This window comes from Perissodus microlepis, chromosome 5 (genome assembly GCF_051167445.1).
Source record: "Perissodus microlepis isolate ML-2025 ecotype Zambia chromosome 5, ASM5116744v1, whole genome shotgun sequence".
In the NCBI taxonomy this organism is placed as follows: Eukaryota; Metazoa; Chordata; class Actinopteri; order Cichliformes; family Cichlidae; genus Perissodus; species Perissodus microlepis.
Genome location: NC_140465.1, coordinates 10,412,707 through 10,428,087, shown reverse-complemented (window position 1 = coordinate 10,428,087; position 15,381 = coordinate 10,412,707). Strand labels below are relative to the sequence as shown.

At 41.9% G+C, this 15,381-nt stretch overlaps 1 protein-coding gene across 7 annotated transcripts in view; it reads right to left on the bottom strand.

Moving 5' to 3' along the window:
* The window catches only part of suclg2 (succinate-CoA ligase GDP-forming subunit beta), a 100,416-nt gene that overhangs the window by 28,399 nt on the left and 56,636 nt on the right, over positions 1-15,381 (bottom strand). The window contains exons 10-12 of one of the 7 annotated variants that reach the window (XR_014800237.1): positions 12,677-12,865; positions 10,237-10,297; positions 8,552-8,642 (exon numbers count right to left, since the gene is read on the bottom strand). The exons of 1 other annotated variant lie outside the window; for it this stretch is intronic. Coding sequence is in view for 1 of the 6 variants with exons in the window: in XM_084927769.1 (XP_084783895.1) it covers positions 15,258-15,329 (72 nt within the window). In the remaining 5 variants the exon portion in view is untranslated. Of the gene's footprint in view, positions 1-8,551; positions 8,643-9,920; positions 9,950-10,236; positions 10,298-12,676; positions 12,866-15,031; positions 15,330-15,381 lie in introns of those variants that run through there. 5 more of the 7 variants (XR_014800238.1, XR_014800240.1, XR_014800241.1 and 2 more) reach the window with 5 other exon arrangements.

The window sequence follows — 15,381 nt, the reverse complement described above, 5'->3', positions numbered from 1 at the left end:
TCAGTTTCAATGTTCACCTTATAAAGTGCTTGCAGCTGAAATGATGAGGGACAAAATCCGTGCTGCTTGTTATGTGAAAAATCTGAAAGTTATTTGAAACAAATATGTGGCTGAATGAGACAAACACAGTGAAAATGTTCTGAAGTCTCAGTGTTCCCCTGTGTGTTGACACAGACTGTGTGCACACAAAAGACTCACTACCAGTTATCCATTTATTTATTTATTTTTGTTTTGTTTTTGGCATTTCATTAGATAACATCAAAATAGTGTTGCCATTTTTGTTATTTGTGTGCTGTAATTTTTTATGAAAAAACTAAAAACAAAAAACACCTCTTAATCTTTTGAGTTTGGTATATAGCGGGGCGGTGTGGACACCCAAGTTTGTGAATGCAATAAGTCAAGAACGAGGAAACGCAGAATTTTCAAATCAATGACATGGCTGCATCTACTGAAAATCTCTGTAAATCTCATAATTAATTATACTTGTGGCAAACAAACAAACAAGACAAAACAAAACAAAAAAACAGTTGAAAGTTGATCTCAATACTCTTTCTGCAAAGTGCTCCACTTGTAGGTTGCTTTGCTTTCATCCTTCTGTCCAGTTCATCCTACATAAACTTGTCTGTTTAAATATGGAAACCGTGCCGCTCGTCTATCATTTCAAGACCAACATCTAGTTCTTTCATTTGAATGTTTTGGGCTATCTTGCTGACCTGATATTCTGTCTTCCCTCCTGCAGTGTTGGCCTAATAATGAAACAGAGGTTGTTGTACTATTTGATATTGGGGTAGTTGTGTTTTAACTCTGTGGTATATGCCAACTTATCCTGATTGTATCCTGTCCCCTCACTCAAAGCTGGGAAAGACTCCACAAGCCTGTTTAAAAGCAGTGTAAGAATGACATGTTTAATGTTGTGACCTCTTACCTGGAGGTGCTAACGCTAGTTGATGTGCAATAATCACAAAACAGGGCTGTCACAGACTCAAAATGAAGCTGAATAAAGGAAAGCCTTAATATTATACTGCTGATAAATGATGTTCTAGTTGCATTAGTTGATGGAGATGCTAGACAAGCCATCAACAGGCATTGAAACTGGGAGTTTGAATAGCAATATCAAACTTTCAAGATAATCTATTACAATCTAATAACTAGATTACAATATCTGTTGTTATGTATCTTTTAGGCTTAAAGGAAAAAAAAATCATGCAAGGACTGAAAGTTCCAGAGCACCTGCCTAAATTGTTCTTGTGATGAGAGTGCTTTGTTCAACACACTTTCCACTGACTCAGTCTAGTTCACTGCAATTACTCCATCTCACACTGGTGTGTTTATTTAAATATAAGCCTTATTCATTATAGCTTATAATACTCGGTAAGGATTAACTGTTGGTGTTATGAACAAATGCCAGATAAGCAAAAGTAAACCTGTACCTTTAAGGAAACACAGTTAAGGTGTGATTAGATTTTAGTTACCATCCACTACTCTTAAGCATGTTCACTGCTGTGTCACAGCTTAGTAATGATGGGTTACTCATGTCCTACCATTCACTATGGGCTACTGCAAATACGCTGTGTCCACTTTGACTAGCATTGCAGATCTAGTCACTCCTATAGCAAACACACTAGTAATGGTAAATGGCCTGTATTTGTATAGCGCTTTACTAGTTCCTAAGGACCCCAAAGCGCTTCACACAACCAGTCATCCACCCATGAATGAAATAGTCAAAGTGAGGTTTTTTTTTCTTGGTCCCACATCTCTTTCGTTCTGCCACCCACTCTAGTAAAACTCCATTTAATTCATTTTTTGCCACTCCATAAATCCTACCACCAGCACTATTAAAATCACCAGCGCATTCCCCACTCCTGCCGTCAGCCAACCAGTGCGTGAGGCGCCACGCTCACCTCCTGTCCCCACCGCTGCAGATAGTCTTTCACTTTCTTAAGAATAAACAGGAACACTCCCATCTTACCACTCTATCAACCCACTGTCCCATATACCAGTCAACCACAGATGGTTCCCACTAGCCTGTATGTGTGTGTGTGTATGTGTGGCACAAAGTGAATGGAAGTCTTCTTCGGGAAGATGAGCTCCAGTGATTACAGGCTGCGACAGTTTTCTAATTATTCTGTCAAACATCAATCCTGCGGGCTGATGCAGGCCGTCCTGTGGCCTGATGGACAATGTAATCACTGCTAGAACTCCTCTCCCAGCCCCACTCCTCCACCCATTTTACCACCCTCTACACACTACATACACATTCCCTCCTTTTCTTCTCATCCTTTGCGCTTTCTCACTTTCCATTTGGTTGCTCTTTTCACGCCGACTCGCTTTTACTCATTTTCTCCCAGTACTCCTCACTATGCTTGCTACAATAAATAAACAAAGAATGAGAGTCATACGGCTGTTAAAATGACAATCTGTTGTAGGTAAGGAAACAAGCACACAACAAAAGCCTAATGAAAAAAAAAATATCAGTGGATCAATAGCGAGTGCATCCCTTTGGGATTCAGATAATTATATTTTTCAATGGCATTTGATTCAATTCATTTAAAACCAGGTATGTTAGTGCTTTGTACCCTCTCGTTTAATGCTAACCAAAAATACACAGTACAAGGTCCATTAGTATTTGTACAATGACGCAATTTTTGTAGTTTTCTCTCTGCACACCAGCACAGAGGATTTCAAACAGTCAAGATGTGACTGAAATATAGACTGATTCAAGGGGTTTAACTAACACACTGCATTAACAGTTTATGAATACAATCAGTGTGGTGTAGTGTGCCATTTTCAGAGGCTCAAAAGTATTTGGACAGACTAACCGTTTTAAATATGAGGTATGTTTGTAACAACAAATCATTTGCAGTCATTTTATTTTATTTTAATTACTGTACAGTACTCTGTTTTTGGTAACTACTGTTCATGATGTAAATGTAAAAAACTGTATGTTTCTGTTCTGTGTCCTGTTTGTTTGTGTATGTGTTTTTCTTGCTGCTGTTACAACCAATTTTCCCCTTGTGGGACAATTAAAGGATTATTCTATTCTATTCTATTCTATTCTATTCTATTCTATTCTATTAATGAGCACCTGTAGTCTAGAGCCCATGAACATCACCAAATCCCATTTTTACTCCAGTGAGATGCTCTTCCAGTCTGTTACTGCAGCCACTTTCAGGTGCTGCTTATTTGTGGGTCACTCTGGCTTTAGTTTCCTCTGTAGTAACTGAAATATTTGATCTGTTGGGTTGAGATCAAGTGACTGACTTTGTCATGAAGAACATCACTTTTTTTGTTGCCTTGAGCAGCTCTCTGATTGCTTTTGTGGTATGCTTTTGCTCTTGCTCTTGACGAAGGCGGTCGCACTTTTCTCCTCTCCTCTCCCTTATCTTCCCTGCTTAGCCTCTTATGTCCTTGTCTAGTCTCGTGTTTTTTGTATTACTTTTCCCTGGAACATTCTCTCACAGTCTGTTCTCTAAAACCTAAAAGAGGAATTATGGATTTGATCAACTGGTCCCTAAATGCAATTGACACCCCTTTCTCAACGAGAAGTTTGGGCTCGGGTAAGCCTGAGTGCTGAAGATATCTACCTATTCGGAACCATGGTAACAGGGTTCTTGCTGATCGGAGCTGGCTTGGCCCTGACTTATCGAAGAATTAAGAAAGTGGAACCGGCTGTTCAAACCCCCACAAGGCTGCCCGCTGGGATTGAAACGATGGGACAAGGCGTGAGTTTCTCAAAATGGGCTCATTGAGTGCAGACTGGATTACATCTTGGAGGGGCTCGCTCGGAATAACATCTCTGAGCGCAAATTGGATCACATCTTGGGGAGGCTCACTGCGGCCGTGAGTTCTCAGAATCGGCTCTTTGAGCACAAGAATGACAACATCACAGAGCGCAAGTTTGATAACATCATGGAGAAGCTTGCGGCTCTCCAACGGGAGATTGAGAGACCAGTGTTGGGCTGTTAAAACAGCTTTGAAATTCGTATGAGCTGTTCGCACTAAAGTAAAAAGCACCATCACTTCATGCGGATACCCTTTCGGCGCCAACTGCGGTCGAAAGTCTGGAACCGAACAAAAACACCCTGATAACGACTGTGTTTTGACTGTTCCCTCCCATTCCATGCAAGGCCACCTGGGTTGGCTGGAAGACTGTTTACTTAGCCTAGCAGGGCGAAGGACACTGTCTCAGCTGAACTCTGGACACGCACACACATACATATACACTGATATGCACACACTCATCCCCCCTCCCTTTCCAAACGCCTTCGATGCTTGTTCCCTCCTGGGAACACGGCGGGTCTGAGCCCGCGCTGGAATGGTAGCGCTGGGCAGGATGGCTGCTGTGTTTGCGTCGGATTACTCCTCACCCCCCACCCGACCCTGTGGCTTGTCACGTGTTCCATAATGTTGTGCTGTGGACATTTGTGCTTTTTTGTGCAGAGGAGTTTTTTTGTTTCCCAGGAGCTCAGCATGAGTAGAGGTCTCTTTTTTTCCTCTTGTACTTTCCCATTGTAGTGTATATTTCAGTGTTTTTTTCTGTAACGCTACAGATCTCCGACCTGTATCCCCATGTGATGTCTGTGTTGTGTGTGTAAGGTCGGGTGGGGGTCCTATTTAACTGCAGGGCAACCTGCATGTGGCGAATAAAGCCTTGATTGATTGATTGATTGATTGCTTTAGATCATTATTACGCAGTAAGCAAGCAGTTGGTTCTCCTCATCAATGTCTTGGATGTGTAAATAAAGAAACTCTTTTTGTAATTCATCATCCAACTATGCTGGTATATCAATATAAACAATATACATGATATATTGTAAACTCCTGCCACTACATTTAAATTACAAAGTGAGCTCTGAGTGCAGGCCTACTCCCTGCCGTATGAGCATGCAGTGGCCTGGGTCTCAGTCCGTTGCAACCCTTGCTCCTTGCATCCACTATGACAGCAATGGCAAACATGCTCAGCTTGAGGAACTTTAAAACCCAGTGAGTGAATCAGCAAAGTCACGGAGGAAATTCTATAAAAATGTAGAATCAGCACTTAAAAATGTGTGAATGTGACATCGTATAAGAAATGAAACCCTAGCTGCCAGTAGACTTCACCAGGTGGTAATGGTAAAGTTGAGCCCCGAACACAAACTACAGAAATGAAATTATTTCAAACAATCTCAAAGAAATAAAAACATTTTTTTCCCATGCCTTCACAGTACTTTTCCATTTTCCCTGTGAAAATCTCTTGTCCATCTGTATCTTCCTCTGGCAGTAGCAGATAGTGACTGAGATAATAATGGAGGAGAGCCGTGTTCAACACTGCCTCTGCTGCTTGGTGAACAAGGCAGACTGCCACAGCAGCAGACAGTCATGTCAGCTTGGACAGAGTACCAGGAATTGAACTGGATCATGCAATCTGATAGCAAATTCTTCCAACCAGCTGTCACTTATGGGGAACGCAGGGACAATAAAATCTGGATAAGGGAAATGTGCCGCAGTGCGTACTAGCAAAATAGCGATTAAGGGTTTAATATATGAGATTTTAAACATTAATAAAACCGCACACAACAATTTGCTGTGTAAACATGTAGAAGTGTAATGTCCTCTGAAGAAAATGAAATCTGTCAGAGTTTATCTGATCGGAGTTTTGATAGGCGGGCCGGCCACAAGAATGGAGCGAAATGAAACTGTGAGTGACTTCACATACAGCACTGTGAAATCCAGATAGCAGAGTACCAGTCTGTTTTTAAACAACAACAACAACAACAATAATAATGAAGTATTTTAGTTATAGAAGAGGGAGTAATAAAGTCAAAAGCAAAACAAAAAAACAGCATCACCTGCTGAGCAAATACTAATAGCATCAGTATTGGCCTGACAGTCATTATCATCATTTGGTGGTTACCCAGTTATTGATCTAACTCACATGCACTTGTTTAATTTCATTGGTGAGGGTGATGTACGCTTTTGTTTAGGCCTGATGCTCTCGCTCTTATGCATCAACCAGCGCTTCTAAACAGGGATGGAAATCCAGAACAGAGTTTAAATTATCCTTTAAAATAATATTCCTAGAAACTTTGTGTTATTTGACAGCTGCACAAAGCAAAACAATGACATTAAAGTCCCATATGAGTCAAACTCAGCAAATGTGTGATAAAGAATCAGACCTATAGCAGAATTGTTTAGGTATTGGTATCAAAAACTATTATCCATGTCAATATCCTTTAATGTAACTTTACCTTAAAATTAATACAGGAAGTATAGAAAAAGACCATTTTTCTTCTCATGTGTGCAGATCCAGTACGCCTAATGCTAGTGTGTGCTAGTGTGTGCGCCTCTACGGGTTTTCAGTCTTCACACAGATATAAGGCCATCTATCCTGACCCGGAGCATGGAGACAAAACACGAGAGGCGATTTCTCTGGAGATATGACGAGCCAAGCGTTTTATGGGAGCCTCATCGTCTTTCCATTACGCTTGATAATAAAGAAGTGTGTGGATCAGACAAGAGGCTCGTATCAAATCAGGCCTGGAAAAGCCAATTACTGTGACAATAATCTCTCGCTGTACTGCTGCCGGCATGTCTCGCCATACAAAGCAGCAACTACCTGAAACATGACGAGCAGGGGCGCTGAGAAGAGACAGGACATCTAAACAGATAGTGTATTCAGGAACGGTTTATGAAGCGACAGCATCTGTGAGAAGACGCCGCATTTTAAGCGCAAACGCTTTGGGATTTTCAGAATTTGGGTGGCTTTCTCTTTGAAACAGCAAGCATTAGCACAATCCTACTCTTATTTACTTACAGTGTGGACAAAGAAGCTAAAACAGTTGTCCTTTAATGTTGCTCATTCTGAGGACATTATAGAGGTGCATGGCACAAAGGAGCTAGAGGAAAGGAGATGATGTTTTAACCCGTGACCCTATCAAAGCTCACGAGGCATCAACAGCAGAGAGGGCAGAGGGAGGGGAGGTATTTAGAGCAAGTCTGACTAAAATCAGAAGGTTAATGTGAGTTATTCAGAGCCTAGGGCCTTGTTAGAATAAACGCAATCCCCAAGAATGAAATCTACAGGCAAACACACCACATGCATACACAAAAAGTGGTGCAGATTAAATATGTTCAGATAAATATCACAACAGCAAAAGAAATAACCTAACATATTCTTAAACTAAGCGTTGATATTTCATGCAGTTTCAGTATTTTTAGTCTGCTGTGTATGGAGGTGCTGCCTCAGCCCCAGCCGCAGTGAAAATCCAGCACAGAAAGAAGCAGCGTGACCAGAAAAGACAGTTAAGTTCACATATTTCTGGAAGCTGGCACAATTTTTCGCAGTGTACCAAAACATATTCAAGTTTCAATTTCATGATGAATAAGTGCTTAAAGTGCAGAATCTCAGCTCTCATTCATGCGACTGAACAAAAATATTGTGTGATAATATTGTGTTCAGTTGCAGAATCCTATAACACAGCAGCCTGCAGGAGCTGGAAAATGTAAACTGAATGAAATTTCAGAGTTTGTTCAACAAAGCATCTGCATATACATGCTGCTATTAAAATATTAGCCCTTTTTAAAGTACATGCATCTCCTTGAGTGATGAGTGATGCATCTTACAGTGACTCATACTGCAGTTAATGAGGTGCACTTTGGTCACCTCTAGCCAAAAAGAGCTAGCTAGCTGCCATGTTTACTCGTCAAACTTTCGGCAGCTTTCACTGAAATTAACCTGCGCACCACCGACCTCCACCTTGATAGCATGAGAGGGTACAGTGTTTGTGGTGTCAATACATGGCTCACCGAGCACGATTGATCTCATCGACTGAGTGTTCGAGTGGCCACATATAATCCACCCCCTCCCGCGCCCGTGTGCACACATACGCGCCAGAGGAGCATGAAATGAGGGAGTCGCATTTCTGCAGCAATGTCTCTCAGAGCTGCACAGGGAAAAGTCTGTGATGGTCATACTCTCTCAAGTCTTGGAACATGGACAGATGGAAGGATGGGAACTGGAGGCAAAGGGTGGAGTGATGACAGCAGATGGTTTGGATGGAAGAAATCTTCATTTACTCAACACTCAGAAGAGGAGAACACTGGCTAGCAACAGCATGCCACATTTAATTTGAGGCATTACCATGGGTGACTATGTTGAAACCCTGTGTGGTGTGTAAACACAACTAAACTGCTGCATTCACGCTGTGATATGCAGGGATAAAAAGCATCAGGGTTTAAACTGGCACGACAACAGGTTTAAGTTTGAAGCCTTTTAATTATTCTCTGAGTTTTTTGTAGCCAATAGTTAGATGTAAAATACATGCAGATAGATGCAATGACCAATACGATACAGAGTTCTAACAAGGATCTGCCCAATCGTGATAATCACTGTCGAAATGATTAAACTTTACAAAACTAAAAATGTATTTCCACTTCCTTTATCATCAGGTGAAAAGGAGCAGACGTAAAGCCGCTTTCAAAGAAGCAAATGAAAATAAATGAAGAGCGTCTTTGGTATGCCCTTCCTCTGAGTGCTTGACTTCACAAGGTTGCTCAATCACATGCAGCTCACCTCCCTGTGGCATCCAAAGGCCCTATCTGATCGCTGACTGGCTCCCCCTGGCCCCGTGGTGTGAACCAGGTGCTGTGATGACAAAATGCTCCTGGCAGCAATAAGAGAACAGAGAGAGCAGAGCTCAATTAGCTCAAGCTCCAATCCCAGATCCTCTATTGATTTCCCTCGGATGAGGAATGGCAGACAGGAGAAAGCTCAATCAGACATACCCATGGGACCTGTCTCCCTCTTTGTCTTTTCGTCTCTGTGTGCATGTGTGCACGAGTGTGTGTGTCTCAATAGGGGACAAATTGGTGCCAAGTCAAGGTGCTGGGATGAGGTGAATACATTAGCGATCCACGGCCTTCTTGCATACATGATGGTTAGGTTAATAGTGTTGTCTGCTGATGGTGCTGTGGAAAATGACATGAGTCTTTAAAAGCACGCTGTGCCGTTCCAACCCAGATCAAGTGGAGAAGACGACAGCTCCCTGACGGGCAAATCAATCTGACAACTCATCAGTTCCATTGTACATGTCTGGACAGTTCGAGCCCACAAATTAAGCACAGAAATAAGAGAGAGAGTATACAATAGTTAGTCTAAGAGCACTGTTTGTTCTTCACTTATGGCTTAAACATCCCTTTTCTGTGGGGGAAAGCATATATTTTTGTGCTTATTCATCATGCCTGTACATTTGACTTTTTCATTCTCAGTTCACATCTCATTGACCTGTCTCAACATTCACCCACTCAATACTGCTTTCAAGAGAGCACGCTTGTGCGTGTCACAGATCTATTTTACTCTCGTTCAATCTGCATTAAAGCCACTCACGGAGCAGCTGTAAATTATCCTTGCTAGGAGCGAGGTGCTTCACATTTCACAGTTAAGGCTAAAAATGACACAGAATTACATGCAGAAAAAGTTCGTTTCACCCCTCCCTCTCTCTTCAGCACCAAGGTGTGCAAAATTTCTCTCTCTCTTTCCAGCTTTTTCTTGCTTTTCTCTCTCTCTGCCCTCATTCGTGCTCTCAGTCCTCCTTCAGCCAATTGGTAAATGACACTTAAAAGTTAAGACTCTTTCCACTTCAGACAGCAACAGAAAGTGACCAAAGCTGGGCAGCATTTGACCCACATCAAACCCAGGTGGAGAGGAGGGTCAAACCACACAGACAGACCTGTGGTGTTTGTTTAACCTGCATCAACGTGCCGACAGAGGATATGCATTTGTAACTCAGGCTCAAGTCCAAATAGGTCAAGTACTTCTGGCATGGTGTGCTTATACGATCTACTACAACATACTCGCTTTCTGAGAACTTCTGTGATTCTGGTTAAGATAAGAAACTAGTACAGAGTTGTCATGATACTACATTTTTAAACTTGATACTGACCAGAAAATGATTGATAGTTGATACTCTTTCTGATACCATGAGGTGAAAAAAGCAAAGGGAAAAGGCACTTTTTAAAAATAAAGATTAGAACAATACAAAAACTGAACTCTAAGATATCCACATATGAAGTATTTGTGCAAAAAAACAAACAAAAAAAACCCACCCTGACAAAAGGCAAAAATTTCTATGCTTCTGGTGACTGGACACCATATTTTTTGTACTGGTCAAGAGTGTCGGGTTACTCAAAAAAGTAATGTATCACACTTGACTCATTAGCTTTCATAAAAGTGACACAGGATATTACTTAATTACTCACCAGAGAAAGTAATTTGTTACATTGTTTCCATGTTACTCTGACAAATGACCTGAGACGCACTCTGTAATAAAAAAGTACAAGTTAACATAAATTTTTGGCTACAGTTCCACACACCAACATAAATCCCAATCCTAATGAGGACACACATACGAGCTTTCTTTTAGTTTTTACGTAAGTAAGCAAAACTAAAAACACCAAGTAAAGATTAGAACTAGCTGAAAGAAACTTTAAAGGCACAGTGATCCTACTGTAGAAACATGTACAGGTGGAAATTTAGGGTTGATATTCAGGGTCAGGCTGCTGGGCCCTTTAACGTCAGTCTGAGTTTTTGGCTAGCTTTGTGTTAGCATGCTGGCTGTGCAGTAGTTTCTGTTTCTGGATGCAGTTCGCATTTCATCATCATACTCTTGTTCTTTCATGCAACACATATAAAAGTAAAGCACATATTGTAGTTGCTAGTAGACTTTTCTCAACTTCGTTCTGGGAATTTAGGAAAAACATTAAACTTTATACACATAAATACTTGCGTTATCCTGTTAACTGCCTTAGAGTTAAAGACAGGCAGAACTTATGCTGTTTGTTTCCTAGCTTCCTCACTAATGTTATAGTTTAATAGTTAGCCACTGCCAACAACTGCTACCTAAATAATAACTTAGCATGTGGCTAATATGGCTAGTAATAATAGTTAAATGGCTAATATTAACGTGTTTCCGGGCGTATTAACATTTTACTGTTAATCTCAGTGTTACGGGATCTTTACTGGGCTCTCAAAATTCCTCATCTGTTCCGAGCCTGAACTGCTTCAAAACCCTAATAGAGAAAATTAAGAAAATATAGTTAGGCTGGTTATAAGCATTCAGTTTAATTGTAGTTATGCCTAAGTGAAGGTGGAAGTTAAATCTACTGCTTTCATCCAACACACTGCAAAGAGATATAAGACACCATCTGCAATTCTCTCATGTTACAACTGCAGCACAGATAGAGTTTACAAATGTAAAGCTAACAGCCAAACCTAAACATGCACAAGCTGAAAACAGAAACAGAGCTCTTCCAACACTGGTATTGATTCACACACACACACACACACACACACACACACACACACACACACACAAAATGTATATATCTCTATAAACCAAAACAAGCATGAATCCATATGCCATCTCGCGTCTCTACCAATCAACACTTCAACACACCAGCTGCTGTGTGTGACATGTATTCACTTGGTTTCATGGGTGCACTCATTAAAACTATTGGGAAAAATGTGATAAAAAACAGAAATAATAGAAGAACATCTGCTTCTTCCTGACTTCTCTTGTTAGAAGTCATGTTAAAAATTGTGAAACACCAAAAGTTAATTCGGAAGCTGAACTTAAAATACTGCCGTGAGGTAAGGTCTCATCAAGTATGTTCACCCATGCTGCCTCAGCCTGTACATGTGTATTTTATAAAGCTGCACAAAGGGGTTTTGAACTTTTGCCCTCAATCTTGGGAGCTCAGAATGGAAAGCACTGAAATTTATACGCATATGCATTCAAAAACTATATGTTCAAATAGAAAAGAAAAGGTGAATACATTTCACAGACTATCGCCAGGGTCAGTGTACTCTAAGGTTAGCCTATAATGGAAGCTTCTTACATTGCTGCACTGATTTTAAATGAGCTGGAGACGAAAAGGTCCTCAAAGACGCACACAGAACCTAACCCTATATCCATCACTACGGGACTTAAATGCACTATAAGCAAATCTGCAGGAAAACACAATATGAGATGGAGGCTTTCTCAAATGATGGCAAGCCAACCCAATGACCTACGCAACCAGTGACTGGAAAACAGAGAGCCACAGCTCCCTCGGAGCGCACAAACTGTCTGCCTGTCTCGAGCAGTGCTCACTCTTCCTGCAGCTTGGCCTCAATATAGCTGCCCCAGTGCGTTGACTGGACTAAGCATGCGTCCCTTTATGTCTGGCCCCCTATTTAGTACTTGTGTAATACTCTGCACACTGGGAATGAACCCCATTACTGAGGTAGCTTGTTATATTCTTTCTCTCCTTTTCTCACCAGCTCGCATTGCTTGTGTTTATAACACAGGGGACCAGAATCTCCCAAAGGCCTTCGGCTCCAGGCGGAAAGGTGATTTCTTTCCTACTAAAATAACGCAGCATGGGACTCTAATATCGCAGGTGACTGTTGTGATTAAAAGTTGTTTGGCTCCCATGAGGACTACATGTGTGTGCGTCTGTATGATGTAGCTGTGCCACGACACAAGCATTTATTTGCACCTATTTGCATTTCTTAACAGTGACAGGAAGAGCTGTGTGGTTTTCATTGCAAACTGTGTTGTAACACCCTTAGGAAACAGCCCTGTAACACAGAGCTCTTTTCCTTCTTTTCAGTGAGGAAAGGATGATGGGCTTTTCACGACACATTTCTCTGGCTCACCTGGCTTGGACCTGAGCCCTCTTTCCTTTTCTCTGTCTGCATACATGTGGAGCACACTGGACACGGGTACAGACATCTCCATACAGGGATGAGAAACAGTGCCTGGGCACCTGCAGGATTTAACTAGCAGGCATGAAACTGAAGGAAGCTCTTCACATTGACTTTAACAGGATTTAGTGAGATGAAAGTCTGCTGGGAAGAAAGAAGAAGCACAAAGAAGGAGAGATAAAAGGTGGAGAAGGAGAAGCAGAAAACACAAGAAGAACTAGTGAAATGACAGACTAGCAGGAGCAGACAGGAAATGCCTTGGTGTACATCAGCACATAAGTAGTGGTGTATAACACCAGTAAAGACTGTTTCACAGATAACATAAGACAGAGCTGGAGAGGTAGTAATAGTGGTGTGTTCCCTGTAGAGGGTGAGATGGGGCTTAGAGCCGGCAGGGCTCGGGAGTGTCACTGCAACAACGAGGTAAGTGGTTAAAGGGGAACCACAGGTGAGTTAAAGCAGAGTCACTGAGCTGGAAAGAGGTAAAATTGTGTGTAGTTTTCTTTGAGGGCAATGGGGGGGCTGGAGCGACACACATAATAATCCCACACAAGAGAGCGAGAGGGAGGGAGAGAGCAAGTGAGAATGGAGGGAGAGCTCTCTGAGGGAGAAACTCGAAATTACGTACACACAGGTGAGTCTCAGCATTTCAAACTGCCTTCACACTCACACACGCGCACACACACACACACAGAGAGACACACACACACACACACACCAGTGCGAGCTAAAAGATGTTTCACGATCGGCAGTGTGATTATGCAACGCCAAAAAATGAATATGTACACGACTCTTGTTTTTGCCTCAGAGGCGGGTCCCCCCGGCTGACTAATGCTAATGTGCCCGTCTGTGCCTCTTTCACCTCATAGCGTGCCTGCTTCACCTCAAACAACGCAGAGACGTGACAAACTACTGCAGTATGCAACAAGCCTAAAGGTAACAATGTACAAAGAAGAAAAAAGAAAATCTGTCATAAGACGCAGAAACAAACACTGCCTGTATGTTTAAGGTCACAATATAGGAATAGCTGTTTTCATTATTATCATATCTGATACATAAATGTGTAATTTCCCAGTTTTATATTATTTACAACTTTAAACACATTATACTTTTGTTCTTCTTTATCGCCATCTCTTTGAACACACGCAGAAACAACTGAGTGGGCGGCAGAACCCTGACAGCTCGCTTACTCTGAAAATTTAACTCTCCTTCGAGCAACACCACAACACCACCTTATTCTGGAAGGGGAAGACGTTATCTACACCGAAAGCCAGTTCATTTTTAAAGTCGGACTGCTTTGGATTCTGTAGTTTTCATAAATTGTAAAATGGAAATGGGGAACTGTCGGTCAAGAAACAGAAAGAACCTCAGTATTCATCCCCAGGATCACTGCGCTGTCTCTCTGCTGCCGACTTCGGTTTGCATTACAGTAAATTTGGAACGAAAGGCTGATCTGTGAACACATGACATGCACAAACTCAGTGTAATGTTAACCAAGCTTCCCACACACACTCATGAGTCAGCACGACATGTTGATTTACCGACAGGCTGCCGTACGTGCTTATTTTCTCATTCATCTGAAAACACAGAGTTTGCCGTAGTCGCAGATAAGATCAGGGCTTTAGATGTTTCGCATTGTAATAAACCTTTGAAAAGGGCTCCTTTATGCACTCGCAGTGAGACGCATGAATATGGGAATGAAAGGTTAAAGTATTACGAAAACGCTCGGCCTACTTGAATAGAATATTAATTACGTAACGGCGACACAATAAATCACAAAACAAGCCGCCTTGACAATTAGTAGGTTGATATAATGGCGGCCCTGATACGGGCATCTAGCCACAACAAGAGTGTGTTTTAGGAAAATGTCATCATTCACTCTAGCCTATAAAAATTATAGAAAACAGCCTTAAGCCTGGAGAACAAAATGGATGTTGAGTTGGACAAAACATCCATCTGCCACCTTCTTTACGGCACAGGCGCAAGGCAATAACGAGGTTATTTGGCTGTTGGTATTTGCTGCCTGCTCCTGTGCCTACAGGTGATGTGAGGGAAACCTTAATAAATTCAGCCATTCTGTCATCAAACTGTTCCACACGTGGATGTGAAGAAAGTGGAGCTATTTATTTTAGCATGGGAGATAAATATGTTCCTGTTAAAAAAGCCGGGGGCCTAAATTCAAACAAACCTTATTGGTCTAGTAGACGCAGCTGAGCTACATAACATCTCACATAGTTAACGCGAACACGCACGTGCACACACTTGGGTAGGGGGGGGGGGGGGGGGGGGGGGGGGGGGGGGGGGGGGGGGTGTAGGGTGGGTGACATACAGCTCTATGATTCGCTTATTTTTCTCGCATTAATTTCATTCCGACTTTCTTTCTCGTCTTGTTCCCACTTCTCATGCGGTATCCCTCCATTTTATCTGTTTTCTCTTCCCCTTTCATTCACAACATAATAATTTGAAGGTAATGAATGCTTTAAGGGTAGATTCTGGGGAAGTGAGCAAACAAGAAAAGGAAGCCTTTGTCATCTCATGCTCCATCTCTGCTATTCAGTGCCAGCGGTACACTCGCGTCGCATCCAGTCCTCTCAGCACAATGAGCCTGAGACATCAAAGCGGAGATTGAGAGGGAGAGAGCACAAGGAAGACAGAGG